The 27939-nt window shown below is 42.1% G+C and overlaps 1 protein-coding gene across 1 annotated transcript; it reads left to right on the top strand.

Annotated features, from left to right (window-relative positions):
- The first annotated feature begins 379 nt into the window (after window positions 1-379).
- Window positions 380-22974, top strand: LOC124623127 (prostaglandin reductase 1-like). Its single transcript, XM_047148917.1, has 3 exons — window positions 380-574; window positions 14851-15201; window positions 22522-22974. The coding sequence occupies exons 1-3, from the start codon at window positions 380-382 to the stop codon at window positions 22972-22974; spliced, it is 999 nt and encodes a 332-aa protein (XP_047004873.1).
- The last annotated feature ends 4965 nt before the right edge of the window (window positions 22975-27939 follow it).

The raw sequence follows: 27939 nt of genomic DNA, 5'->3' as shown, positions 1-27939 counted from the left end.
TGTCCCAGAAGCCGTTAGTGCGAGCCACGACAGAGGTATCGCCAAATTTTATGTGGTGACCGTTCTTTAACGCATGCTCAGCTAACGCAGATTTCTCTGGATAGCGTAGGCGGTAATACCTCTCTTGTTCTTTCCTGCGTTGTTCCACAGTGCGCACTGTTTGTCCGATGTACTTCTGGCCACACTCACAAGGTATTCCGTAGACTCCAGGTGTTCTGAGACCTACAGCGAATTTAACTGGTCTCAGTAATTGGCTGATTTTCGTTGGAGGCCTGAAGATTGATTTGATCTTGTGTCTTTTCGTCATGCCAGCTTTGCATTATTACTAGAAAGGATTCACAACACAAGGGAACAGCTGGATGCAAATGGACGTCCTATTATGGCCTTGCACCTGCAGTTATCAAAAACACTCACAGCTTTGGACTGGGAATGGGCCGACGCTGCTACGGTATCTCAACAGACGTCAGCACAGAAAAGAACTACAGAGAAGCAGAAAGGAAAGTTCGGCCGCCTTTCGCAACAACAACATGGTGCGGACCACAGATCTTCAGAACGCACCGTCATCAACTTGACGGCGAGAGATATAGACGCGGGTGCAATGTCGGCACTTAAGAATGGACTTAATTTCGCACCTTCCCCGAGGGACATTCCTGTCTGTGAAGTAATAAGCGGTGTTGAACAGGCAGTCCATAATCTCCCACATGAAACAGCGGACGAAATACGGCGAGAACCCAGCTTTATACTGACAAAGGCGAAGTTACGAGCATCCAACATGACCAGGGCTGAGCGCAACGGCCTTCGAGCACTACGTAATGATGAAAGCATTGTGGTACTTCCCGCTGAGAAGGGCAATGCCGCCGTAATTATGGAGTTCGAGGACTATGATACGAAGATCTGTGCGCTGCTGAACGACGATGCTTATCGGAAGCTCCCTACAGAGAACTACAGATATAAATGAAATATTGAAATTGTTCAGCCAATTTAGTAGAAAAGTCTTAAAACTACAGCGAAACCTGTATAATTGGGGCCAGTCCTAGTCCGAATTATAGAAAGTCGGGATCACATAAATGTTTTCTAAAATAGTTATCTGCAGCTGTAATAATGAATCTAACAAACCATGGAGGTAGTAGTTAAGTTGAAATGTAACATTATGCGTCTTTCTCATTCTTCTGAATGATAACGATATCATCAGCAAACAGAAGAACATTTGTAATCTTAATTCCTTTGTTTATATTACATTTTCATTTACAAAGAGTGAAGTCACTGTAAATAACAGAATGAATAGCAGAGTGCCACGTCCTTTTCTTTCTCCTTCGTTAGTAACTATTTCTTCTAATAAATTCCCACCTATGTTTGTTACAAAGCGTGTATTTTTAGTCTGTAATATTTGTCTTGTGATCACTAACTATCGTTGAGTATAGCTAGTAGCCAGAGTTCAGAAGATATGTAATGATATCACAGAAATGTGCGACTGGATTAAATGCGTTGAAGTTTGCAATGCAAATTCAAACATTTAACAAACTTGATGAATACACTATCGCATTTTAATACCCTTTTAAGCGATCAAAGAGATAGAATTTAGCGTAACTCATTATGTAAGCTTGAGAAAGCAAACTGAGCAGGTTTCTAAATTGTTGTGTCCCTGTACGCAACACAGATATGTATGTTATTCGTTGTCGGCCTGTGAAGATACAGAATTTTTTGCGAAGTGTAATTCTGGATTAGTCGCGTAATCATTAGGCGTATGAAGTTTCTGTAGGCTGTGGCCCCTCTTTTCTTAAGTTTAAGACTTTTTACGTAGTAAATTATGGAATATTACAGTGTTTTATGTCATTAGCATTTCATACGAAAGAAAGTATTCTTGATAACCACTTATGAACAAAAGGTGCAGTACGACTGCATTTCAGCTTCGTGTAGGATTTCATTGTTATAGCTATATAAAAGTAATCATAATCTCCCACCATGTACAATATATAAGCGTGAATAGTAAAATTAAAAAGAACTAATTTTTTTATTAGTTAGAACCCTCGTCGCCGTATATAAATGGAAAAAAAAACGTTTCTACAGCGAATATTATAATAGTGTTAATGATGTTTAAAAAATACATGAAAGAGTCATTTTAATGCAAAGGACATTTTTATATGGTCAAACATTTGTTTTGTGTTGCATTGTTGTTTGTTTGAGGCACTTCTTGAGCGGGGCACGGCGCTTGGATTTAAGGGGAGCCTCGGAGTAGATGAAGTCACGAGTCATCGGATGTTTAAACATGTTTGGAAAAAGATTGAGTGTGAATTAAACCTCCGCTCAGAATGCACATCTGTAGACAGTTACGTAATAAATCTTCATGCTCATACGAATTAGTTAGCTATTTCAAGAGTGTAAACAGAAGAACGATTATTAAGTGACGCATCAACATTTAAACCTATACCAACGTTTTCATGGTTTTACCATCCGGAACCTTTCCGGCCTACAGGTGAATAGGAGGGGAAGGGAAGCAGCGCGGAGTGGCCGCGCGGTTTGATGCGCCATGTCACGGATTGCACGGCCCCTACCACGGAGGTTCGGGTCCTCCCGCATGGGTGTGTGTGGTGTAAGATAGTTTAAGCAATGTGTATGTCTAGGGACCGATGACCTCAGCAGTTTGGTCCCCAAGGAATTCACATACGTTTCAATTTTTTATTTTTTTATTTTTTTGTCGGGAAGGGAAGGAATTAGGGGGGATTTACTATAGATGTTTGCATTACTTCTCTACATAATCACCAGTCAGATTTAAGGATTTATCATATCTCTTCATGAGTTACTTAACTCCCCCTGAATATAATTCTATCACATGAGTGTTAACCCAACGAGCACAGAACTATTAGTACCAAATTACTTACAATCCGAGAAACATGCAAGTAGTTGTCCAACAAATGATACATCCTGAAAAGACGGTTACCACGAATTGTTTGGATAGATTTCCTCATCATTTCGTTGGTCACGGAAAACGGACGATCACTTTTGGAAGCAACTTATTTTTTCAACCTCGTGTTCGTCAATGTGAAGTTCGTAACTATGTGAAAATTTATTTTTAAAGGGAGATTTGAGAATCTCGCTACACGATGCAAGATACACACTAGCCCGTACATCAAACAATTGGTCTGTGAGAGGGCAATCCGTTTTCAATGAAATTTACATACGCCATCTCAGTGCAAAACAAAATTACTCATTTAAAAATGTTGGCCCTGAATATTACTAATCTTTATCGTTAGTCTTACAAAAAATCACTGTACCGGTACTGTTATTGTAATTAAACAGCAAATTAACATAAAAATTAACGCATCTGACTTTCTGATAAAACTGCATGAAAATTCACAAGATCTTTTACTGGTGCAAAACTTCTGAAGTGATACTGATATTATTTTCACAAATACACTCTGCCAAACACCGTGCCTTACATTGGAACATGAACTTTGGTGGTACTTAAATTTATTGGCCTACCTGTGGGCACTGAACGCTCATCTGCTCCGCAACTTGTTGCTACCAGGAATAATGATGTGACTGTTAAAAATCAAATTTAATTAATCATACTTGCTATGTGCAGTGCAAGATAGTATATTACCATTTTTCATAACCGCTTGTCAGTGCACAGTTCGCGATGTGCAATGCGATTGAGGAAGTAAATGAAAATGGTTCAAATGGCTCTGAGCACTATGGGACTTAACATCTGTGGTCATCAGTCCCCTAGAACTTAGAAGTACTTAAACCTAACTAACCTAAGGACATCACACACATCCATGCCCGAGGCAGGATTCGAACCTGCGACCGTAGCGGTCGCTTGGTTCCAGACTGTAGCGCCTAGAACCGCACGGCCACTCAGGCCGGCTGAGGATGACACGGCGGCCGGTCGGTACTGTTGGGCCTTCTTGGACTGTTCAGGCGGAGTTTCTTTTGTATATGGTCGAAAATTCATTTTAGAGGATCGTTAATGTAGCTTGCAATAAATTGTGTATATTACGTTCTCCCCAGTGGTTTTCAGGAGTTCGTATTACTATAATACTTCGTGCAAACGATGTAAGGACAATGTGTTACTTGCACTTTTCCCAGCGGATAGAATAGTTCATCATCTTGCAGGGGAGCGTCTGGGATATTATTATTTCTTCTTATGGTACTGCGGATGATAAACTTTCAACCCTGCTGAAGATCATATGTAATGTGCGACGCTGACAGCCTATAGGATGAACTGGTACCCTTCGAAAACGTACCCAGTGAAAATGGAGGCACTAACCGTCAAATTTATAGGATTCTACAAGCGAGAACGTCAGACCAACCAAAGAAAAAGCAAGAAGAAAGAGATGGAAAAATCTACGGCTTTTCTGCCGTTTGTGGGAAATGTTTTTACCCAAACTGCCAGAATAATGATAAAGTACATAAAGTGCGTGTGATCTTCTTGCCACGGGCCAAGACAGCATCTCTTCTGAGATCTGTGAAAAATGGTCTACTTTCAATAAAAGCGGGCAAAAATAAAATTCGTTGTCGTTGTGGTAAGAGGTACGTAGGACAAACAATACACATAACGGGAGAGCGGTGCACAGGTCAACAGCGACACACCAGCGTTCTGCAGCGGCTCAACGTTGTACTCGCACTGGCCATTCAGTGGACTACGGGGACGTAGAGGTACAGGCCACAGCCTCATCCTATCGGTACTCAGTAGTTCAGGAAGCTGCGCAAACACGATTAGCAGACAGCCTACTCAACCGAGAGGAGAGTTTCCAGTTCGACAAATCATGGAAACCCTTTATTTCACGTCTGCGCCGCTGGAGGAATATAGTTCTGAGTCTCTAGTGCCAGGCATTCCAACAAATGCAGTCCATTTTAATAATCATGCTCATCATTAGTGAGCTCTATGAATTTGCTGACTCTACTTTATTTCACTCTTACTAGGGTACCGCGCCAATTCGTCACCACCGATTTCTACCGAATTCGGTGCACATTCAGGGCTAGGCTAGGAATGAAAGTGACAGAAGTGGACGTTCCAGATTGTCACGCGTTTGGAAAAAATAGAATTTTTACGCGGGTCGGGCGAGACATGAGCCCTTTGTGTTAGCGTAGTTTTCAGGGGGCAGTTGGAGCAGCGGGAAGAGTACAGAACGGCAATCTGACGATCCTGGCATTGATTCCCTGTCCGGTAACTACTTTTTATTTTCAATTTCTACGTTACTTACACCGGAAGCAAATCGAGATAACGCTCAGTATAGTGTATTTGATGTGATGAAACCCTACGCGCAGGAGAACCAATTTCTTCTATTGAATGACTCGTGGGGAGGGCATCAAACTCACAATTATACGACGAGGATTTGCGAAAAGTGATTCCCCACCCCCCTTCTCCTCCAAATGGACTCTGCTAGAGCCACCCTGCGATGTCCAATTTTATCGTCTGCTAAAACATTTGACCAAAGAGCATCAAAACTGCTCTTATCTCGTCCAGAGAAAAAAAAATCACGTTCTGAGCAGACTGCTTCAAAATACATTCCGCTGTACGTCACTAGCTAATCTCAAGAATATTTGGCGAAATGATGCGCTATGTGTGGTTTGCCGACGAACTACGCGATGAGAGACAACCTTTTATGAACGTAAGCCGAGTATCTTTTTATAGCAACTGTAAAAGAACAATGTAACGGTTTTATAAGGAGTGCAAGACGCCGAGAAAATTGCTGATTTCCCTGTTTTTACGATGAACGTTAATCCAGAATGTGTAAATCATCAACTGCAAAAAAAATAAGCGTCTAATTTTATATACGAAGTTTTCGTGCACGCCTTACAACCCCTTTTGGAAATTTAATTGCAATCCCACACTTTCCTTTGCCCTTTGTTCTATGAAAATATCAACAAATACAGTGAGCATTATTTTGGTTGATGAGTTCTCCTCGTACGACACAAAATTAATCGTAGGTGATTTTAATGCGAAGATAGTGAAGGAAGAAGCATTCCGGCCTACAATTGGGTAAGAAAGTTTGCATAACATTTCAAATGATAATGGCACAAGAGTGGTTAATTTTGCTGTTTCAAAAGACATGATTGCTGAGAGCACATATATCAGAAGGAAGGACATTCATAAAGCAATTTGGGTCTCTCTGGATGGACACACCCGAAACCAAATTGATCATTTTCTTGTAGATCGGAGTTGGCACACTAGTAAAGAAAATGTTAGGACTTTCAGGGCAGCAGACTGCGATTCTGTAGGTGCCAAAGTTCACCAACGGTTATCTACAGCAACATCAAGGTGTCACAATGCAGAACTTGTTAGGTTCGACACTGACAAGCTAAATGATGAAAACCTTAGAAGAATGTACATAATAGAAATTTCAAATAGGTTTGATGCTCTCAGGACACACGAAGATCAAGACGAGGATGTAAATAAACAGTGGATCTCTGTGAGGAATAATATCAAAGAGGCACCGAAGGTCACAATAGGTACAATTAAGTACAGGGGGAAATCGTGGTTTGGTGAGGAATGCAAGAAATTGGTAGAGGAAAGGAGAAAAGCGTGATTAGATTGGAATAGAATGTGAGACAAAAAACGAGAGGGCTTCTTGAACATGAGAAGGGAAGTTGGTCGTAGGCTACGGGCAAATAAGAGGGATTATTTGAACAATCAAGTTAAAAAAATGCAAACAAACAGTGAAACAAAAAACATTAGGGAACTTTACCTACACATAAATGGTTATAGGAAGGGGTTCAAGGCTAAGACAACTGCACTTAAAGAGGATGCCGGGGGAATACTGACAGACCCCAGTGCTATATTAAGTAAATGGAACGCGTATTTTGAGCATGTATTAAATGTACACCAGGAAGCAGGAAATGAGCAGGCGTACGAAATACATACAGCAGAGATGCAATCAAAAATTGAGAAACCGTAAAACACCAGGATCAGATTGCATAACTGCAGAATTAGCACAAATAGGGGACAGAAATTGGTGGAAGTAGTTCACAAAGTGATAACTAAAATATGGAACTCAGAGATGATACCTGAAGAGTGGCAGCAGTTGATTCTGATCCCAATTTTTAAGAAGGGTGACAAAACGGATTGTAGTAATTATAGAGGGATTTCGCTATTACTATTACGTTCCAAAATTTTCTCGAATATTCTGCTAAGCAGGCTTACACCACATGCAGATGAAATTGTGGGGGATTACCAAGCTGGCTTTGGGAGGAACAGATCAACTATAGACCAAATATTCACCCCGCGTCAAATGTTTGGAAAAGAAGTGGGAATTCAATTAACCATTTCATGATCTTTTCATAGATTTTACAAAAGCATATGATTCAGCGTTGCAATCAAAATTGTACAGAATTCTTTTGGAACTTGGAATACCAAAGAAATATGTTAGACTTATAGAAGGGAGTTTGAAAAACACAAAAGGTAGAGTACGCGTGGGGAAATTGGAGTCAGAAGAATTTTGTAATAAAGAACGGACTTAAGCAAGGAGATGCCCTGTCTTCGCTACTTTTTAATTTAGTCCTAGAATATATTGTACGAATGGTAGCAGATAATTCAGAGGGTGTAGAGTTAAATGGAAATATTAAGATATTAGGGTATGCAGATGATCTAAACATCATTAGCGATAGGGAAGAATTTGTTACAGCAAATGCGAATGCGTTAATCAAGGCTAGTGAAGATGTAGGTCTAAGGATAAGTGAAGACAAAACTAAATACCTGGCTACTACTAGAATGCCAACAGCAGTAGACCAGGAAATGTTAAGAGTGGGAGACATGCAGTTTGAAAAAGTGAACACATTTAAGTATCTAGGCGTGGCTTCGAGAAATGAGATTGAATCCGAACTGAAGAAGAGATTACGGACGGGAAATGCGTGCTACTTCTCACTGAATAGATTACTTTCATCACGGATACTGTCTAGGAATTTAAAGATTAGAATATACAAAACTATTATTCTACCAGTTATGTTGTATGGGTGTGAGACTTGGTCTCTCACTGTGCAAAATGAAAAGCCGTTTCGGGTATTTGAAAACAAAATTTTGAGGAAAATTTTCGGAGCAAAAAGGGATGACATTATCGGAGAGTGGCGAAAACTGCGTAACTAAGAGGTTTACGAACTCTATTCAAGCCCTGACATAATCAGTATTATTAAATCACGTAGGCTGCGATGGGCGGGTCACGTAGCTCAAATGGATGAGGGCAGGGCAGCGCGCAGAGTACTGGTAGGGCACTTAGAGGGAAAACGTCCAGTGGGGAGACCGAGGCGTAGATGGGAGGACAATGTGAAGGATGATTTCATGAGCCTAGGTATTGAAGGGGAATGGAAGGAAATAGCCCAAGACAGAGACAGATGGCGAAAATACGTTGCTGCGGTAATGGACTCTCGAGTCCGGTATGATCAGTGAGTGAGTGTGTGAGTGATTGATTATTTAGGTTTATTTGCAGTGTAAGGAACATAAAAACTAAAAATAAAAATAAGTTCCTACACAGAGAAACGATCCCACGGCCCTCGGCTGACTGTTCAGTACTCTTTCCCGCTGCGCCAACTGCTGCGGAGAAAGTACGATAACATAAACAGCTCGTGTTTCACCCGATCCGCGCCAAAAATGCTACTCTTTTCTAAGCGTTTGGGCATCTGTAGCACCCACATCTGTCACTTCCAATTTTCGCCAAGCCCTGCATGTACCATAAATTTAAGCGAAAACGGTGATGACGAAGAGGCGCGGCCCCTTTCTGAGACTCATGAAGTTTTATCTATGACTTGACACTCTTGTTGTTAGCATAGTCATCTCAGTCGTACTCGTGATCCTACTCCACGTGTTAAGTCAAGTGGTTTATATTCTGCCAGCGACTCACCTTGAAGATGGCTATCAGTCATGGCCATCAGCTACGGTTATCAGCCTCGATATCAGACGGTGAATTAACACTATTCCGAATACGCCCGAAAGATGGTGGGATAAGATGTACGGATCACTTTACAAACTAACAAATAAGGTAGTAATTACTATTTTATCAGTTTTGCCTATTGATTGTTGTTTTCGAGGCAATTTATACACTGCCAGTCTTCGATATAAAAGCTTGATAAAGCTGGAAAATACCCGGAAGAATATTGTTAACAGAATGTTTTGCAAGCTAATCTTACGATATTATAAAAAACACGTTTTAATAACATACATATTTATTTAGCTTTTGAGCTATTCGAACACAGTCTCAATGACACTAGGTAACAGATACATCAAAATACATTCAGGTATAGTGAAAAGATAATAGTTATAAACATAAAGCTGTGGGACACAAGTAATTCTACTTTCATATTCCAGTATGAAAATAATAAAAAAAAAGTTAAGCTTTTGGGTCATCGGAACAGCGTGTCAATAACAATAGATGCCAGATACCTCAGGGTACATCCAGACATTATTAAAAACAATAGTTATAAATATAAAACTATGGGTCACACTAATTCTACTTTCATATTCCAGCATGAAAATCATAAAGAAAACTTTAGTAGCATATACTGGTAGATGTAAAGCTATGGACGTGGGTCGTGAGTCGTGCCTGGATGTCTCAGTGTGAAGCGCATTCGCCGGCAAGACACTTAGGTTCGCCGCGCGGTTTGAGGCGCCATGTCACGGACTGCGCGGCCCCTCCCGCAGGAGGTACAAGTCCTCCCTCGGGCATGGGTGTGTGTGTTGTTATTAGCGTAAGTTAGTTTAAGTAGTGTGTAAGTCTAGGGACCGATGACCTCAGTAGTTTCGTCTCTTAGGAATACACACACACATTTGAACATTTGAACGCTTAGGTTAACCCAATCTGGCACACAGTTTTAATCTGCCGCGATGTTTCAGTAGTAATAACAATAATACACTACTGGCCATTAAAATTTCTGCACCACGAAGATGACGTGCTAAGACGCGAAATTTAACCGACAGGAAGAAGATGCTGTTATATGCAAATGATTAGCTTTTCAGAGCATTCACACAAGGTTGGCGCCGTTGGCGGCACCTACAACTTGCTGACATGAGGTAAGTTTCCAACCGATTTCTCATACACAAACAGCAGTTGTCCGGCGTTGCCTCGTGAAACGTTGTAGTGATGCCTCGTGTAAGGAGGAGAAATGCGTACCATCACGTTTACGACTTTGATAAAGGTCGGATTGTAGCCTATCGCGATTGCGGATTATCGTATCGCGACATAGCTGCTCGCGTTGATCGAGATCCAATGACTGTTAGCAGAATATTGAATCAGTGGGTTCAGGACGGTAATATGGAACGCCTTGCTGGATCCCAACGGCCTCGTATCACTAGCACTCGAGATGACAGGCATCTTATCCGCATGGCTGTAACGGATCGTGCAGCCACGTCTCGATCCCTGAGTCAACAGATGGGGACATTTGCAAGACAACAACCATATGCACGAACAGTTCGCCGACGTTTGCAGTAGCATGGACTATCAGCTCGGAGATGGTTCAAATGGCTCTGAGCACTATGGGACTCAACTGCTGAGGTCATTAGTCCCCTAGAACTTAGAACTAGTTAAACCTAACTAACCTAAGGACATCACAGACATCCATGCCCGAGGCAGGATTCGAACCTGCGACCGTAGCGGTCTTGCGGTTCCAGACTGCAGCGCCTTTAACCGCACGGCCACTTCGGCCGGCTCAGCTCGGAGACCATGGGTGCGGTGTGACAGGTGATGAAACATGCCTCCATCATTTTTCACCAGAGACGAAGAGGCAATCAATGGAGTGGCATCATGCAAATTTACCCAAGAAAAAAAATTCAAAACCACACCTGCTGGAAAAGTTATGGCTATGGCGTTTTTCGATTCCGTAGGACTCTTGCTTGTGGACATCATGCCAAATGGAACCACCATAAATTCTGATGCATATGTGACGATACTGAAGAAACTTCAAGTTCGACTGAGTCGTGTTCGACCAAATCGGCAAAAGCAGGATGTTTTGCTGTTGCACGACAATGCACGGCCACATGTCAGTCACAAAACCATGGAAGCGATCACAAAACTTGGATGGACAACACTGAAACACCCGCCTTACAATCCTGACCTGGCTCCATGTGACCATCATCTCTTTGGGAAACTGAAAGACTTCGTGGAACAAGGTTTCAAGATGATGACTCCCTTGTGCACGCTGCCAAACAGTGGCTCCAACAGGGTGGTCCAGAATTTTACCGTGCGGGTATAATGGCGCTGGTCCAAGATGGCGTAAGGCAGTTGAGAGGGGTGGGAATTATGTGGAGAAATGAAAATATTGTTCCTAAAGGATGTATCTACACACTGTAAAACTTTCAAACATGTAGAATAAAAGATGGGTTTAAAAAAAATAGGGTGCATTTCTTTTCGAGCGACCCTCATATTATTTCCAGCTCCATCGACTACAACGATGCCGCAAAAGCAATCAAACACAACTTCTATAGGAAAGTACTATGAGGATGAGCATTATTCAAATGAGAGTGCCGCGCGGGATAGCCGCGCGGCCTGAGGCCCTTTGTCACGGTTCGCGTGGCTACCCCTGTTGGAGGTTCGATTACTCCCTGGGGCATGTGTGTGTGTTTTCCTTAGCGTAATTTAGTTTAAGCTAGATCAAGTAGTGTGTAAGCTGAGGAACGGATTATCTCAGTAGTTTGGTCCCGTAGCACTTACCACAAATTTCCAAATTTCGAAATGAGAGTCCGAAGTGACAGTAACACATTTCGTTTTGTTTTGAACATTGTGCAACCTTCTCGATTTATGGGAAGATATCAAATTGTTTTATGTAATTTTCGCAAACAGTGTTCGTATTAAAAATTAAACGGTGACAGTTATGTAAAAACAAGGAGCTATGGACAATACGCAGAACTGTCAGACAAGAGTGTGACTAGTGTTTTATTCCACAATCTTCCGATGTCAATGATATTTCGGATCGAGCATCTGTTCCTATCGTAATTCACGTAAAGAGTATAGTCTTGGTTCAAATGGGTCTGAGCACTATGGGGCTTAAATTCTCAGGTCATCAGTCCCCTAGAGCTTAGAACTACTTAAACCTAACTGACCTAAGTACATCACACACACCCATGCCCGAGGCAGGATTCGAACTTGGTCCCGTACGGTCGCGCGGTTCCAGACTGTAGCGCCTAGAACCGCTCGGCCACTCCGGCCGGCTGAGTATAGTCTGTTGTGCAAATTCCATAACAGTCTTCTAACTTGGAAAACGTCGCACTCACTGCTCGAATATTCATCATTCTTTAAAGAAAATTAGTGCAAATTAATAAAAGCAAAATTTACTTCCCAACACATGCACAACCAAATTATTTAATTTGAAGTCACTGCACGACAGTATACTCTTTTCGTAAATCTTGCTGAGTTTACAAATGTTTATGTTTAGCAGCGAAACTGGGCATAAATCGCTATGCAGAATCGACTGTAACATAAGTAGTTGTTGTGGTCTTCAATCTGAAGACTGGCTTCATGCAGCTCTCGTCTCTAGTCTATCCTGTGCAAAGCTCTCCACCTTCGAATAACAATTGCAACTTACATCGATTTGATCCTGTTTACTGTATTCGTCTCTTGGTCAAACTCTACAATGTTTACTCCCCCACCCCATGCACACACACTTCCCTCCAACAGCAAGTTGACAATTCCTTGATGCCTAAGAATGTGTCCTAACAGCCGATCCCTTCTTTTAGTGGTGTTGTGCCATAAAGTTCTTTTCTCTCCTGTTCGATTCAGTATTTCTCATTAATTAAATGGTGCAACTATCTCTTTTCGAGCATTCTTCTTCAGCACTACATTTCAAAAGTAGTTTGAATAGTAGTAGTAATATCTGTGCTAATGAAAGTCTGTCTATTGCAGCGATATTATTTAAGGCCGTGAATCTCTAACAGAGGAGCATCACAATATATCTTCTGCTAGTGGTGTGACTATTCCAGATATACAAATTAGCACTTAAGAACAATAGAGGATAGGTATGTTACAAATAAACGAAGGAGAGAGAGAAGTAAATGTTATTATATCATTAAGTCAGAGAGCGCACAAATAACGACAAGCAAAGGTTAGTAGAGATTCGTGCGTCTGTGAAAAGATAATGCGCGAAGCATGCAACAACTGCCAGTGTCATACCTTTGCAAAAGGTGCGGCAGAGAACCTGAGAAATTTCTGGCCCCATGTAAAATCGCGAAGCATATCTAAGGCTTTCATTTATTCCCTTGTTGACCAGTTTTTTCTGTGGCAGTTAAAGATAGCAAAACGAAAGCCGAAGCTTCAAATTTCGCATTCGAGAAATCGATCACGCAGCTGAATCGCACAAACGCAGCGTCATTTGAGCACTGGACAGATGCCTGCGTGGACGACACAGTAATACGTATCTGTGGCGTGTTGGGGAACAGCTGAAAGATTTGAAAGTAAATAAGTCACCAGGTCCGGATGGAATCACAATTCGGATTTACAGCGAGTACTCTAAGGCACTGGCCCCCTACCTAGCTTGCATTTATTGCGATCTCTCGCCAAGAGACTGGAAAAAAGCGCAGTTGACTACTGCACATAAGAAGGTAAAAGAACGGATCCGCAAAATTAGAGACCAATATCCCTAACTGCCGTTTGCTGCAGAATTGTTGAGTATATTCTCATCTCGAATATAACACATTTTCTTGAGGCTGAGAAGATAATGCCCACGAATCAGCATAGTTTTAGAAGCATCGCTTGTCCTTTTCTCACGTAATATACTGCGAACTACGGATGAACGCCAAAAGACAGATTCCGTATTTTTAGATTTCCGGAAAGCATTTGACATGGCGTCCCAGTGCAGGCTATTAACGCAGATACGAGCATATACATTAAATTCATAGATGCGTGAGTGGCTCGAAGGTTTCTTAACTAACAGACAGCGAGTTTTCATCATACCGTTAGCAGTGCCCCAGGGACGTGTGATAAGACCGCTATTGTTCTCAGTATACATAAATGATTTGGCGGACGCAGTGGGCAGCAATCTGGTGTTGTTTACTGAAGATTGCTGTGGTGTACCGTATGGTGTCGAAACTGAGTGACTGTAGGAGGTTACAAGATAACTTAGGCAAGATTTATAGTTGGTGTGATGAATGGTAGCTAGCTCTAAATGTGAGAAAATGTAAGTTAATGCGGATGAATAGAAACTCCTAACCCGTAATGTTCGGATGCAGCATAAATCCTGCTTGACACAGTCACCTCGTTTAAATATCTGGGTGTACCGTTGCAGAGCAATATGAAATGGAACGAGCTGTAAGGACTTGGTAAGGAAAGCGAATAATAGCCTCTGGTTCATTGGGTGAATTCTAGGAAAGTATGGCTCATCTGTAAAGGAGGTCGCAAACAGTATGCTGGTGCAACCTGTTCTTGAATAGCGCTCGAGTATTTGGGATCCACATCAGGTCAGATAGAACGAGGACATTGAAGCAATTCAGAGGCGAGGTGCTATATTTGTTACCAGTATGTTCGAACAACAGGTAAATGTTACGCAGATGCTTGGGGAAATCAAATGGGAATCCCTGGCGGGAAGGAGACGTTCTTTTTGAAGAGCACTATTGAGAAAATTTAGAGAACTGTCATTTGATGCTGACTGCAGAACGATCCTCCTGCCGACAGCATACACTTCACGTAGGGACCATAATGATTAGATACAAGAAATTAGGGCTCATACGGTAGCATGTAGAGAACCGTTTTTCCCTCGCTCTATATGCGAGTGGCACAGGAAATGAAACGATTTGTAGTGATACAACGTACACTCCACCACGTACTGTACAGTGGCTTGTGGAGTATCTGTGTAGATGTAGATGTTTGTGGTGAGGTGTTTATTCGTTGTTATGCAGTGATATGCAGGTAACAGAATATTATCCTCTGCCCACAGGTGGCCCGCACCGTGGAGAGCCGTGCTGCGGGCTTCCCAGTGGGGCGGTGCGTGGTCGGCTACTGGGGGTGGCGCGACCACACCGTGGCCGACGTGGGGCCGGACGCTCCCTACTTCATGTCTCCGGCCATGCTGGTGCCAGACCTGGGGGAGCTGCCCCTCTCCCTCTCTCTGGGGGTGCTGGGCATGCCCGGAATCACGGCCTACTTTGGACTGCTGGAGATCTGCAAGCCTAAGGAGGGAGACGTCGCCGTAGTCAGTGGGGCAGCAGGTGCTGTGGGGTCCATAGTCGGGCAGATAGCGCGCCTCAAGGGGTGCAAAGTAATTGGCTTCGCGGGATCAGACGCTAAGGTAAGACACTATCCCATTTTGGTTTCACTACACTGTATTGCAAAGAACGTAACTTCGAGGAAGAGAACATTTACATGAATTCAGACATGGTACCTGATATTCTGTTTAGTTGAATCGAGAATGCCACCAAGCAGACTGGTGAATGCCTAAAACTGGACTGCATCTGTTCTTCCTGCAGTCTCAGATTTCTGCAGAACAAGCAGGTCCTGTCACAAGTAAAACTACTCGAGAGACAAGCCTGAATTTGAGGCAGGTAACTGGAAAATGTCGTGAATTTTGTGCCCTGCTTAAATTTTTTTCCTAGATTATAAAAAAGACCTTTGATTGTGTCATGTGGGACGAGTAGAGGCATGTGCTCAATGATTTTGGGATTTCGAAGTACCTAGTATCATTATTGAAAGATAATAAAGGTGGATGGTGAATACTCTAAATGCTAAGACGTGACAAATGGAGTCAGTCAAGGTTTTATACTAGGGCCGGCCGCAGGCTGCCACATTTCGTGCTGGCTGCTTTGCAGGCCAAGGCTTGGTCTGGTCCATCTTGCATTTGATCATTCCTTTCTGGAAGTACCCGGTACAGCACGACATTTCATTTACACCACTGGCCATTAAAATTGCAACACCAAGAAGAAATGCAGATGATAAACGGGTATTCATTGGACAAATATACTATACTAGAACTGACATGTGATTACAGATTCACGCAATTTGTGTGCATAGATCCTGAGAAATCAGTACCCAGAACAACCACCTCTGGCCGCAATAACGGCCTTGATACGCCTGGGCATTGAGTCAAAAAGAGCTTCGATGGCGTGTACAGGTACAGCTGCCCATGCAACTTCAACACGATACCACAGTTCATCGAGAGTAGTGACTGGCGTATTGTGACGAGCCAGTTGCTCGGCCACCGTTGACCAGATATTTTCAATTTGTGAGAGATCTGGAGAATGTGCTGGTCAGGGCAGCAGTCGTACATTCTCTGTATCCAGAAACATGCGGTCGTGCATTATCCTGCTGAAACGTAGGGTTTCGCAGGGATCGAATGAGGGGTAGAGCCATGGGTCGTAACACATCTGAAATGTAACGTCCACTGTTCAAAGTGCCGTCAATGCGAACAAGAGGTGACCGAGACGTGTAACCAATGGCACCCCATACCATCACGCCGGGTGATACGACAGTATGGCGATGACGAATATACGCTTCCAATGTGCGTTCACCGCGATGTCGGCAAACACGGATGCGACAATCATGATGATGTAAACAGAACCTGGATTCATCCGAAAAAATGACGTTTTGCCATTCGTGCACCCAGGTTCGTCATTGAGCACACCATCGCAGGCGCTCCTGTCTGTGATGCAGCGTCAAGTGTAACCGCAGCCACAGTCTCCGGGCTGATAGTCCATGCTGCTGCAAACGTCGTCGAAATGTTGGTGCAGGTGGTTGTTGTCTTGCAACGTCCCCATGTGTTGAATCAGGAATCGAGACGTGAATGCACGATCCGTTACAATCATGCAGATAAGATGCCTGTCATCTCGGCTGCTAGTGATACGAGGCCGTTGGGATCCAGCACGGCGTTCCGTATTACCCTCCTAAACCCACCGATTCCATATTCTGCTAACAGTCATTGGATCTCGACCAATGCGAGCAGCAATGTCGCGATACGATAAACCGTAATCGCGATAGGCTACAATCTGACCTTTATCAAAGTCGGAAACGTGATGCTACGCATTTCTCCTCCTTACACGAAGCATCACAACAACGTTTCACCAGGCAACGCCGGTTGGGCTGTTGTTTGTGTATGAGAAATCGGTTGGAAACTTTCCTCATGTCATCACGTTGTAGGTGTCGCCACCGGCGCCAACCTTGTGTGAATGCTCTGAAAAGCTAATCATTTGCATATCACAGCATCTTCTTCCTGTCGGTTAAATTTCGCGTCTGTAGCACGTCATCTTCGTGGTGTAGCAATTTTAATGGCCTGTAGTGTAGTATTGCAGTGTGTCATAAGCTGCTAGGCACGGCTCTTTACAGCTGGGCAGAATCATGGTGTCAGCGCTGTCTACCGTCCGCTATTTGTTTGTGGTATGACAGACGTTCACAGGTCCAGTGGCTGTTAGCACAAAAAAGCAGTCTAGCAATCCATCGTCACAAGCCTTTAAAAAGGTATGGGGATGACAGAAGATAGAGATTATTATTCTCAATACGTCTTATGCATTTGCATAAGTGATGGGTACAGCAAATTTGCTGTGAAACTAAACTGAAGGGCCAAAGAAACTGGTACACCTGACTAATATCATGTAGGGCGCCCGCAACCACGCAGAAGTGCCGCTAAACGACGTGGCATGGACTCGATTAATGTGTGAGGTAGTGGTGGAGGGAACTGACACTATTAATCCTGCAGGGCTGTCCATAAATCCGTAAGAGTACGAGGGGGTGGAGACCTCTTCTGAACAGCATGTTTCAAGGCATCCCAGATACGCTCATTAACGTTCACGTGTGGGGAGTTTGGTGGCCAGCGGAAATGTGTGAACTCAGAAGAGTGTTCCTGGAGTCACTCTGTTGGACACGTGGTGTATCGCAATGTCCTGCTGGAATTGCCCGTCAGAATGAACAATGGGAATAAATGGATGCAGGTGATCAGACAGGATGCTTACGTGCGTGTCACCTGTCAGTGTTGTGTATAGACGTATCAGTAGTCCCATATCACTCCAGCTACAACCACCCCCACCATTACAGAACCTCCACCAGCTTGAAGAGTCCCCTGCTGAAATGCAGCGTCCATGGATTCATGAGGTTGTCTGCATACCCGTACACGTCCATCCGCTCGATACAGTTTGAAACGAGATTCGTCCGACCAGGTAACATGTTTCCAGTCATCGATAGTCCAATGCCGGTATTGACAGGCCCAGGCGAGGCGTAAAGCTCCGTGTCACGCAGTTATCAAAGGTACACGAGTGGGCCTTCGGCTCCGAAAGCCCATATTGATGATGTTCCTTTGAATGATTCGCACGCTAACACTTGTTGATGGCCTAGCACTGAAACCTGCAGCAGTTTGGGGAAGGATTGCACTTCTGTCACGTCGAACGATTCTGTACAGTCGTCGTTGGTCCCGTTCTTGCAGGATATTTTTCCGGCCGCAAATATGTCGGAGATTTGATTTTTTACCCAATTCCTGATATCCACGATAGACTTTTGAAATGATCGTAAGGGAATATTCCCTCTTCATCGCTGCCTCAGAGAGGCCGTGTCCCATCGCTCGTGCGGCGACTATAACACCAGACTCAAATCTTGATAACCTACCATTGTAGCAGCAGTAACCGATCTAAAAGCTGCACCATGCACTTCTGCCGTATGTAGGCATTGGCGACCGCAGCGCCGTATTCTGCCTGTTTACATATCTTCCTATTTGAATACGCATGCCTATATCAGTTTCTTGTATATTACAATACCATGCAGAAACAATTTAAAGAATTAGCGAACAATGAAAGAGCGAAAAATTACAACAATCGACAGACGGAATTCAGTGTTCTGCAGATCAAGAATCTTTTTGTGCTACATGGACAGGCATGCCACACTGGTACAAATGAATGGTACGAGTAGTAAAGTTGCTGAAGTCGCTCACATTATTCCACTCTCAGTTGTAGCAGTTTTCCATGGAACTGATCGAAGGTATGGAGACTTTACATATCAAAGTACGTCGATTAAGTCAATACGCTATTGGTGAATTTATGAAAAAGAGGAGGACGGGGTGTTTGGAGAGGAGGCTTGAAAACTAGATCATCCAGAAAGGACTGGAGACCTAGTATTTTAAGTGGACTTGACTGCACACTGCCCACAATAAGACATTGCAAGGGAGAAACATCTTTCTTCTGATTTTATGGGAATGCATTCAAAATGAAGATCGGATTATAGAAGGGACATATTCAGACAAACACAGTCCAATTCCCTAAGCTCGGACCGATGACCAAGCTGTCTGGTCTCCTTCCCCAAACCAACCAACCAACCAACCCTAAGCTCGCTGCTGTTAAGGAAAACGCGAGGTTTGAAGAATTCATTGTGCCCATGAAAGAATTACAAGGATAGTGTCCTACGACAGTCTGTCTGTCTTACAGGTGTTATCGAGAACGTTTGCCGTCTCAGTTGAAAGCGCCCCTGCGCATGTGCAATTAACTGTAACTGACTGACCTGAAAGGTAGTTCCCGTTCTAATGAGAAATATTTTTACGTTAAAACTGTCTAGGACGTCTACATTGCTTTCCTCTCGTAGAATTTCCAAGTCTCCATAAAGAGGTTGGAAAAGTGCTACAATATTTCGACCGGCATAATTGTGTGAAACACATTTTTCCTATTATGAAACTAAGCGAATCATGATTTACAGCAACCCGAGTGCGAAAATCTGTGAATCTGTCGGTGTCTGCCCTTACGCCGAGAGTTTGTACCGCACAAAAATTATATTATATTTTCAGCGCGTCAAAAATAATTGCAAAGCACAAAAAATTGTTTCGTTCGTGATCTTTGTTGTTGGGAAACGTGAAATATAAAAGCAAGTCGTATACATTGCGACTGCACTATCATTTAAATGGTCTGTGTTCGCAGTTTCCTCCTCTTCCCCATTCACATACAGACAGCTTGCTGTGGTCACGACGGTAATGTGCAGCGATGCTGAGTGCAGGAAAATGTAATATCTACTCTTTGCAGATGATAGTGCCCTTATTGTTGGAAGTGGGGAGGAACTTATTGATCTGTTCTCCAGAGTGAAGACTACTTGTTTAAATTTAGGTCTCTAGATAACCACAAAAAAACCCAAACTAATAGTTATAATACACCAAGATATAGATCAAATGCAACTAGCAGGCTGCTTAACAGATCTGAATGTACTGAATGACTATATCTGTTTACGGTCTCTGACAAATGACACGGGACAGTGTGATAAAGAATTTAAGTGAGGAACCGGATTTCCTGGTCCCGACGGTTAAACTCACTAAGGTCTGGCAGAACCGGGCAATATCCAAAACAATGATGATGCGTCTGGTGGAATCATTCTTGTACAGTCGTGAGACGTGGGCCGTGAAAGCTAGTGGCAATAGTCGAACTGATACCTTCGATATCCGGTCGCAGAAGACGTTATACGTATCATGGACAGAAAGAAGAACCAATGCTTCCATTATAGAAGAACTTAGAGTGATAAGAAATTTATCTTCCCATCTCATTCAAAAATATTTCTAGGTCTTTGGGCACATTTTGAGAATAGAAGCAGGCAGTTTAGGGAGGATCGTCTAGTAAGGCAAAATCGTAAGCAAAACACTACGAGAAAGAGCGGCAAGGAGATGGTTGGATCATGTGAGGAAGATTATCACTCTACCTCTCTACTTTATTTTAGAAAGAGTTAAAGATCGAGGTGGATGGAGACGTCTGGTCGATGATTCAGTTACTTAAGAAATAAATGACGAAATGAGGTGACGATAATCAGTAATGAGTGAACCAACTAATGATGATGATGAAAAGGTCCAGATGGCGTTAGCTTAACATACAGTGTCACTACCAATTCTGCTGGGTGTTATTTATCCAGATTTCATTAGAAGAGAAACAAAAAATAATGAAACGAATATATGTACTGACTGAGAATATGGTAGATCTACGAACGCATTGTGCTCAATGTAGGGCCCTACATTCACAGTGGATTATACATGTACATGCAGATGTAGAAGCTGCATGTATGGTATAGCATCTGATCTGCACTTAATTGAATAGTGTGGCTGAGAGCTGTAATGAATATCTGAGGCACATAGTATTGGACATGTATTGTTATCAATGAAGACATGAAAGAAAGTAAGGACAAACTTGAAACTCAGCGTCTACATGAGTATGGAGGTTTTTTAACTGATGAATTAGCTATGATGAAGAGTGTTTTGTTTCCTCACTGTATACTGTATAGATAACACATTTTTTAATCATTTTCAAGCGATTAACTATTTATTGGCCGGAAATTTCACATACCCGAAATTCCTTTCTGTCTCGATCTAGTTACAGAGTTATAAATGTCTTTGATCTTGGAGAGTACAGCCAACTACAGCTACTCGAATGTCACCGCCCTATCGGCTTTTTAGGAACAACGATCTATGCTGATCCTATGGAACAGAATACATCATAACATATCCGGAAGTTATTAAAAGAAAATAGTCAAAATAGAGAACACTACTACATTAATAATATCACTTTTATAAGTGCTAGTCAAATGAAAATGATTCTGATGGAAAAAAGCAAAAATGATTCCAATGGAAAAAAGCAAGTATACTTCATAATTTAAAAAGTAATCGGAGTAACTGCCAATACGTGTAGACCACTGCGGGAAAAGATGGTCACTACCTTCAGCGAAATAAGGAGCAGTCAAATGGAAATGAGACAGGGGGAAAAAATAAGTCAGCTGTTTATTATTTCAAAATTAATTGACGTAACTGTTAACACATTTATTCCACTGTGAGACAAGATGGTCGTTGCCTTTATGGAGACACGTTTGCGGTTGCCTACAGAATCTTGGTTGTAACCAGACGTGCACCTCTCCGTCCGAAGAAAAGCAACGGCTACGAATGTCTTTCTTCAGTGCTCCAAAAATGTGGAAATCGCTTGGGGAGAGATTGAGACTGTATGGAGGATGTGTGAGGACTTCCCAGAGAAACTTCTGCAGCCCATTGGAAAAAAAAAAAAACTTGGCAACTTGCCAAGGGTCAGGCCCACATATTGCTTCGATTTCGCTGCAGAAGTTTCGCTAGGAGACCCTCACACATCCTGTATAGAGTCTCAATCTCTCTCCACGCGATTTCCACCTTTTCGGAGCCCTGAAGGACATTCTTGACTGTCAGTTTGCTTCGGATGAAGAGATGCACGCCTCAGTATAACCAAGATTCTGTAGGCAATCGCAAACGCTTTTCCACGAAGGGAACGACGATTTTGTCTCACTGTGGAGTAAACGTGTTAGCAGTTACGCCGATTAATTTTGAAATAATAAACAGTTGATCTACTTTTTCCCATCTGTCTCATTTCTATTTGAGTGCTCCTTATTATTCCAGAATGAAAAATAAAGCGCAATTGGAAATAATGATAATAATATAGTACAAAAATCTACCACACTTTAGAGGTATTATTTATGGAGATAGAAAGGGGCAGGTGTTGACTGTGGACCTATTAGTAAGAACAGTCCAAACATTCGCCTCGAACGATTTTGAACAGTCACCTACAAAGCAAAATGAGTTAGTACTATTTCAATAACCATTTACGAAGATTGAGAACTCACGCTTCTAGCTGCGTAACTGGCCTCTCTTCCGCAGGTGAAGTGGCTGAAAGAGGAGTTGGGATTCCATCACGCATTTAACTACAAGACGAATGATGTCACAGAGGCGCTGAAACAGGCGGCATCTGACGGCGTCGACGTGTACTTCGACAACGTGGGCGGCGAGCTGAGCAGCGCAGTCATCAACAGCATGCAAGAGTGGGGCCGCATCTCCGTGTGTGGCTCGATATCTGGATACAACGAATCTAACCTCCCGAAGGCTACCATCATCCAGCCCGCAGCCATATTCAAGCAGCTCCGCATGGAGGGGTTCCTGTATTCACGGTGGCACGACCGCTGGGAAGAGGGCATTACCCAGCTGACGCAGTGGGTCCGAGAGGGAAAAATCAAATACCGTGAGACTGTAACAGAAGGGTTTCAAAACACCCCCAAAGCCTTCGCCGGTATGCTGCAGGGTGACAACTTGGGGAAGGCTGTTGTTAAAGTGTGAAGAACCATAGTGTATCGTAAACAATTTCACAAGCAGGACAAGGACAACTTCTTTCAGTATTTTGTACACAGTACATCAAGAGAAAGGTGCATGGTTGCAACAGAATGTTCTTCAAAACTTATGTTTGTGGTTTCAGTTTTTCAATATCATTCCACATCATTATAAAAATTGAATAAATACATGAAAATAAATATTGTAAGTGGATAGTTTGTGTTGTTGCCCCAGATGATAATTATACTAATATTTTGACAGGATTTGTAAGTAAGAAGTAAGTTTAAACAGTTTATTAACAGAGGCGGATTATAAAACACGCATGCAACACGTACCCATCATCACTGTGTCTGACATCCTAATTATGGTCATATTGAAAGGCTCCATGATGAGCTAAGAAAAGAGACATATTCGCGCCCGAGGCCACGCTAGTTAATACTGTATGCTGCGGACAGTGGCCAGTGGCGTAATCTGCATCGCAGTGTGGCCGGACGCGCATCTACTGACCAAGCAAATTGTCAGCATTCCAAACAGATCGGCTGGCGAGCGCGTGTATCGTACCGTACGCCTGCGTGCAACCCTTAAACCCTTACATCACTTTACCCAGAGAAAAAGAGCAACCATAGGTGGCTTCAAACGACCCCCTGGGCGTTACGAACCTATTTCGCCATTTGCGGCATCAGAAGGCACTGCAACACGTATTTCGTTGGCAAATACAGTAACGTTTGGTGCAAAGAAATGAGCCTTCAAGATGGCAAATGGTTCAAATGGCTCTGAGCACTATGCGATTTAACATCTGAGGTCATCAGTCGCCTAGAACTTAGAACTAATTAAACCTAACTAACCTAAGGACATCTCACACATCTATGCCCGAGACAGGATTCGAACCTGCGACCGTAGCAGTCGCTCGGTTCCAGACTGTAGCGCCTAGAACCGCACGGCCACTCCGGCCGGCTCAGGATGACAGTTTCATACATGACCAATGCTGTTGACAAAAGACGAATTAATAAAAACAATAAAAACACAATACTGACAATCAAGTATGCATTAACATTGCTGGATGAATCGAAGGACTTAATTCTAGTCGCTGCTACAATGAAGTTTAACTCATTATTGCAAGAGATTACATTTTCAGGGATGTCCTTAATTAAATTATTGTCTTCAGGAAAACTTGATAAGAAATGCTTTCCATATTTTAATATGTATGAATCATTGTAACAAACAGACAACATTCTCGTTAATGGCAAATGTCCAGTGGCATGTAGTTGGCAATACACTAGGCATATCAAATAGTTCACACGATAAATCACAATGTGTGGCATTCAAGATTAATCCACTATTATTCAATTTGAGTGTAAAGGGTACCTCAGGTGCATCATAATTTTTACATGTAAATGTGACATCAAGCGTGGAGTTAAATGAGAAAATTATACCTTCAGAACACCGTTTAAGAAATGGATGATAAAGATGCGTTAAAATTCTACAGCAATCATCTCTTGGGGAATGATTCATAAACAATTCTTTCTCACGGCTGTACACTCTACTGTCTAAGAATACTGCCGATTCAGGGCGATTAACTTATGACTACGTTTACACATATGCAAATCACTTTCATTTAGGGACACAAAATACCTTCAGTCCTTGCTGATCAGTAGGTAATCATTCAGTACATAGTTTACATGAGTGCCTGCCTGTGTCCATTTCACGGGGTAAGTATAAATCTTACACATTTCAAAATTATGCTTTGATCTAGCAATGAGAATAGAAACAATAACAGTTAATTCATCTTCAATAATTAAAGAGTGTGTAGAGGTTAACTTATAGTAATCGTATAAATTGTAAGAGTACACAGGGTAAATCATAGTATAGGTTGCATCTAGCTTTCGCTCAATTGATTGTAGGACCTGTAAAAATTGTTCTGGATGTAGTAGTACACTGCTCAAACAATCATTTGAACTACTTTCTAAGGCCGTTCTTAAGTTAAGGGCATCAATGACAGCATTTGGTAAACTATCAGTAATCCTTAACAAAAGTGTGTTTAAATCAAAGTGTGCACTGACAGCATTTAATCCTTGCAATAATTCTTGGATACTTGCATTAGTTTCATTACGAATTACGTGGAAATGTAAGATAATTTGCTTTACAATCTGTTCAATGAAAACTGTGTGGTTAGTAATGGTTCTTTGCATATTCTTTAATACGATAATTTCATTAGAGAGGTTAGTTGAATCTGTACTGGACTGTTCTTCAAGAGCTAATATTTTGCCTTTAATTTCCAGCAGATCTCGACTAGTTAAAGTACCAAATACAGACAAAGGATACTCCCTCCAAAATCAAACCAGGCACGTTTATGCCTAATTAAAGTTTTGTGTGACAAAAGCTTTAAAAAACGGTAAATCTCTTGCTCATAATTAGCAAATGTAGACTCTACCTGCATTTTAGCTGTGATCCAGTTATTATACCAAGATTTACCCATTTCCAAAGTTGTATCGTTACCCTTAACAGAACGGATTAGATCAACTTGCTTCTTTACAGAACTGAACTGATACTGGATTTCACTCAGATTGTACTTGAGGACAAATTTTGAATTAGTTGTTGAAACTACCATGTCTGATCGTGGTTCAAACAAAACACCTGTACTCTGTAGTACTGTTACTGCAGCATTAGTAGAATACCCTATCACAGCAAACATTAGAATAAAAATGAACATGGATAATTAGTTCTAAATACTAGAGCTAACAATAAACATAAAATAAATGAGTTTCTTGTGGTAACCTGTGGAATAAAAGATTTAGTTTCACTTTGCACTCGTGCAATAGCTTCAGTACTAAATTTTCATAACACATTCACATACTCACATGGCTGAAATAAACATACACATTGCATTCTCACACACTACACACGTTTACACAGATTGCAAGGGTGTCTGGAACAGGATCGCTCGGAACGTGGCGATGCCTCGGCCTCGAAGTCTGGACTGCGACCTCTCCACTCTCGCTTCCTGGGTTTGAGAACAGTAGGTCTGCCTCTCGGTCGGTCCTCGTCGTCTTGCGATACTACAGGAAACCTACCCAGAAATAGCTTTACACGATTGACATGAAAGACAATCGAACGAAAGGGCAATTTGAGCTTAAGAGTGACTGTCGACAACACCTCCAATATTGGATATGGTCCTTTCCAAAACTTCATAAATTTTTGACTTGACTCTTCTTTAACACCACGTTGCTCAGATACACAAGATCTCCAACTCGATACTATGGCACTGCTGCTTGGCTGTCGTGTTGTCTTGCTTGCTGAAGAAAGGATTGATGATATCGCTGTTTCACTCTCCTCCGTGCTTCCTTTAGTGCTAGATCCCTTACATGTTCGTTGCTGATTCCGGCAGTCGATCATGCAAAGTCCAAGGGTGAGTGCATTCTTCTTCCGTAGACGATTTCATATGGACTTAGGCCAGTTGAGCTGTGCATTTTGGCATTCTAACAACTTATCAAATATGGTAAACAGACATCCCAATTGTCGTGTTTGCTGCTCACATAATGGCTAACCGTTTTAATAATTGTTCTGTGGACTCGTTCGACTCTTCCATTTCCTCCAGGGTGTGCTGATGTAGTCCTTAACTGAGTTATTTGCATGAGCTTACAAGTCTGTTTAAGTAATTCACTCATAAAATTCGTTCCTTGATCACTAATTATACTTAATGGTGATCCAAACTTAAGAATCGATTCTTTTACAAAAACTTTAGCTATAGTCTCAGCGCTCTGATCAGGTACTGGTATCATGAGAAGGTATATAGAGAAATTGTCTAACATTGTCAATATGTATTTGTTTCCATCTTTAGTCTTAGGCAACAGCCCTGTGACATCTAGTCCCACTCATTCAAATGGTTCACTTGCCTCTGGCAGTTCTTGCAATGGTGATCTACTTTTCCCTACAGTGTGCCGTCTGTTACAGGAATCACTTTGTGAAACAAACTCGAAAACGTCAGCTTTGCGACTCGAGCACCAAAACAGTTGAGCTATTTTTATGTTTGTTGCTTTTTTACCACAATGTCCTGATAATAAAGAATCGTGTTGTTCTCTCATGATTTGCTCTTTCATGCTTTCTGGAATAACTAGGCGGTTTCCTTTACTAGTGATTTTGTACAATAATCCATCTATTTCGACATAACTATTATCATTTTTCCATAATTTTCATTGTGGATCTTCTTCTTGAGCTGCCTTTAACTCTTCCTCTCGACTTATTGTAAGAGAAACATTGACTTCTCGACTCATTGCATCAGCATTCAAATGTTATTTACCAGGTCGGTGAATAACCTTAAACTGGTATTCACTCAGTCTTAATGCCCATCTTGTTAATCTGGAACTTGGATCCTCTAAGCTCAATTACCATTTATGTGCAGCGTGATCTATAATAACTGTGAATTCTCTTCCTGTTAAGAAACATATGTTATGTGTTACACCAAAAACCAAAGCACAAAGCACAAAACTCCTTCTCAGTAGTAGTATAATTACATTCTGCTTTGTTTAATTGTCTGGAAGCAAATGAGATTGTATGTTCATGACCATCCACTTCTTGAGACAAGATTGCACCTATAGCAAAATTGGATGCATCTGTTAAAAGAATAAAAGGTTTACTGAAATCCGGATAGACTAACGTTGGGGCTGTGGTTAGAGCAGTTTTAAGTTGTTCCATTGCCTTTTTGCACTCTGTTGACCAATTAAATGTGGTTCCTTTCTTCAGTAGCTGTGTCAATGGAAGAGCTATACTCGCATAACGGGCTATAAATCGTCTGTAGAAGTTTTACAGTCCGAAGAATGATTGTAGTTCCTTCAAATTCTGTGGTTCAGGAAAATTCTTTACATCCTCAATTAATTTTGGATCAGGTAGAACAACTTCACTGGTGACCAAGATAGTTAACTTTACTTTGTGCAAAATGGTATTTATCTATTGATAAAGACAGGTTTGCGCTTCTTA

Source organism: Schistocerca americana, chromosome 7 (genome assembly GCF_021461395.2).
Source record: "Schistocerca americana isolate TAMUIC-IGC-003095 chromosome 7, iqSchAmer2.1, whole genome shotgun sequence".
Taxonomy (NCBI): Eukaryota; Metazoa; Arthropoda; class Insecta; order Orthoptera; family Acrididae; genus Schistocerca; species Schistocerca americana.
This window is presented reverse-complemented; position numbering and strand designations above follow the sequence as displayed.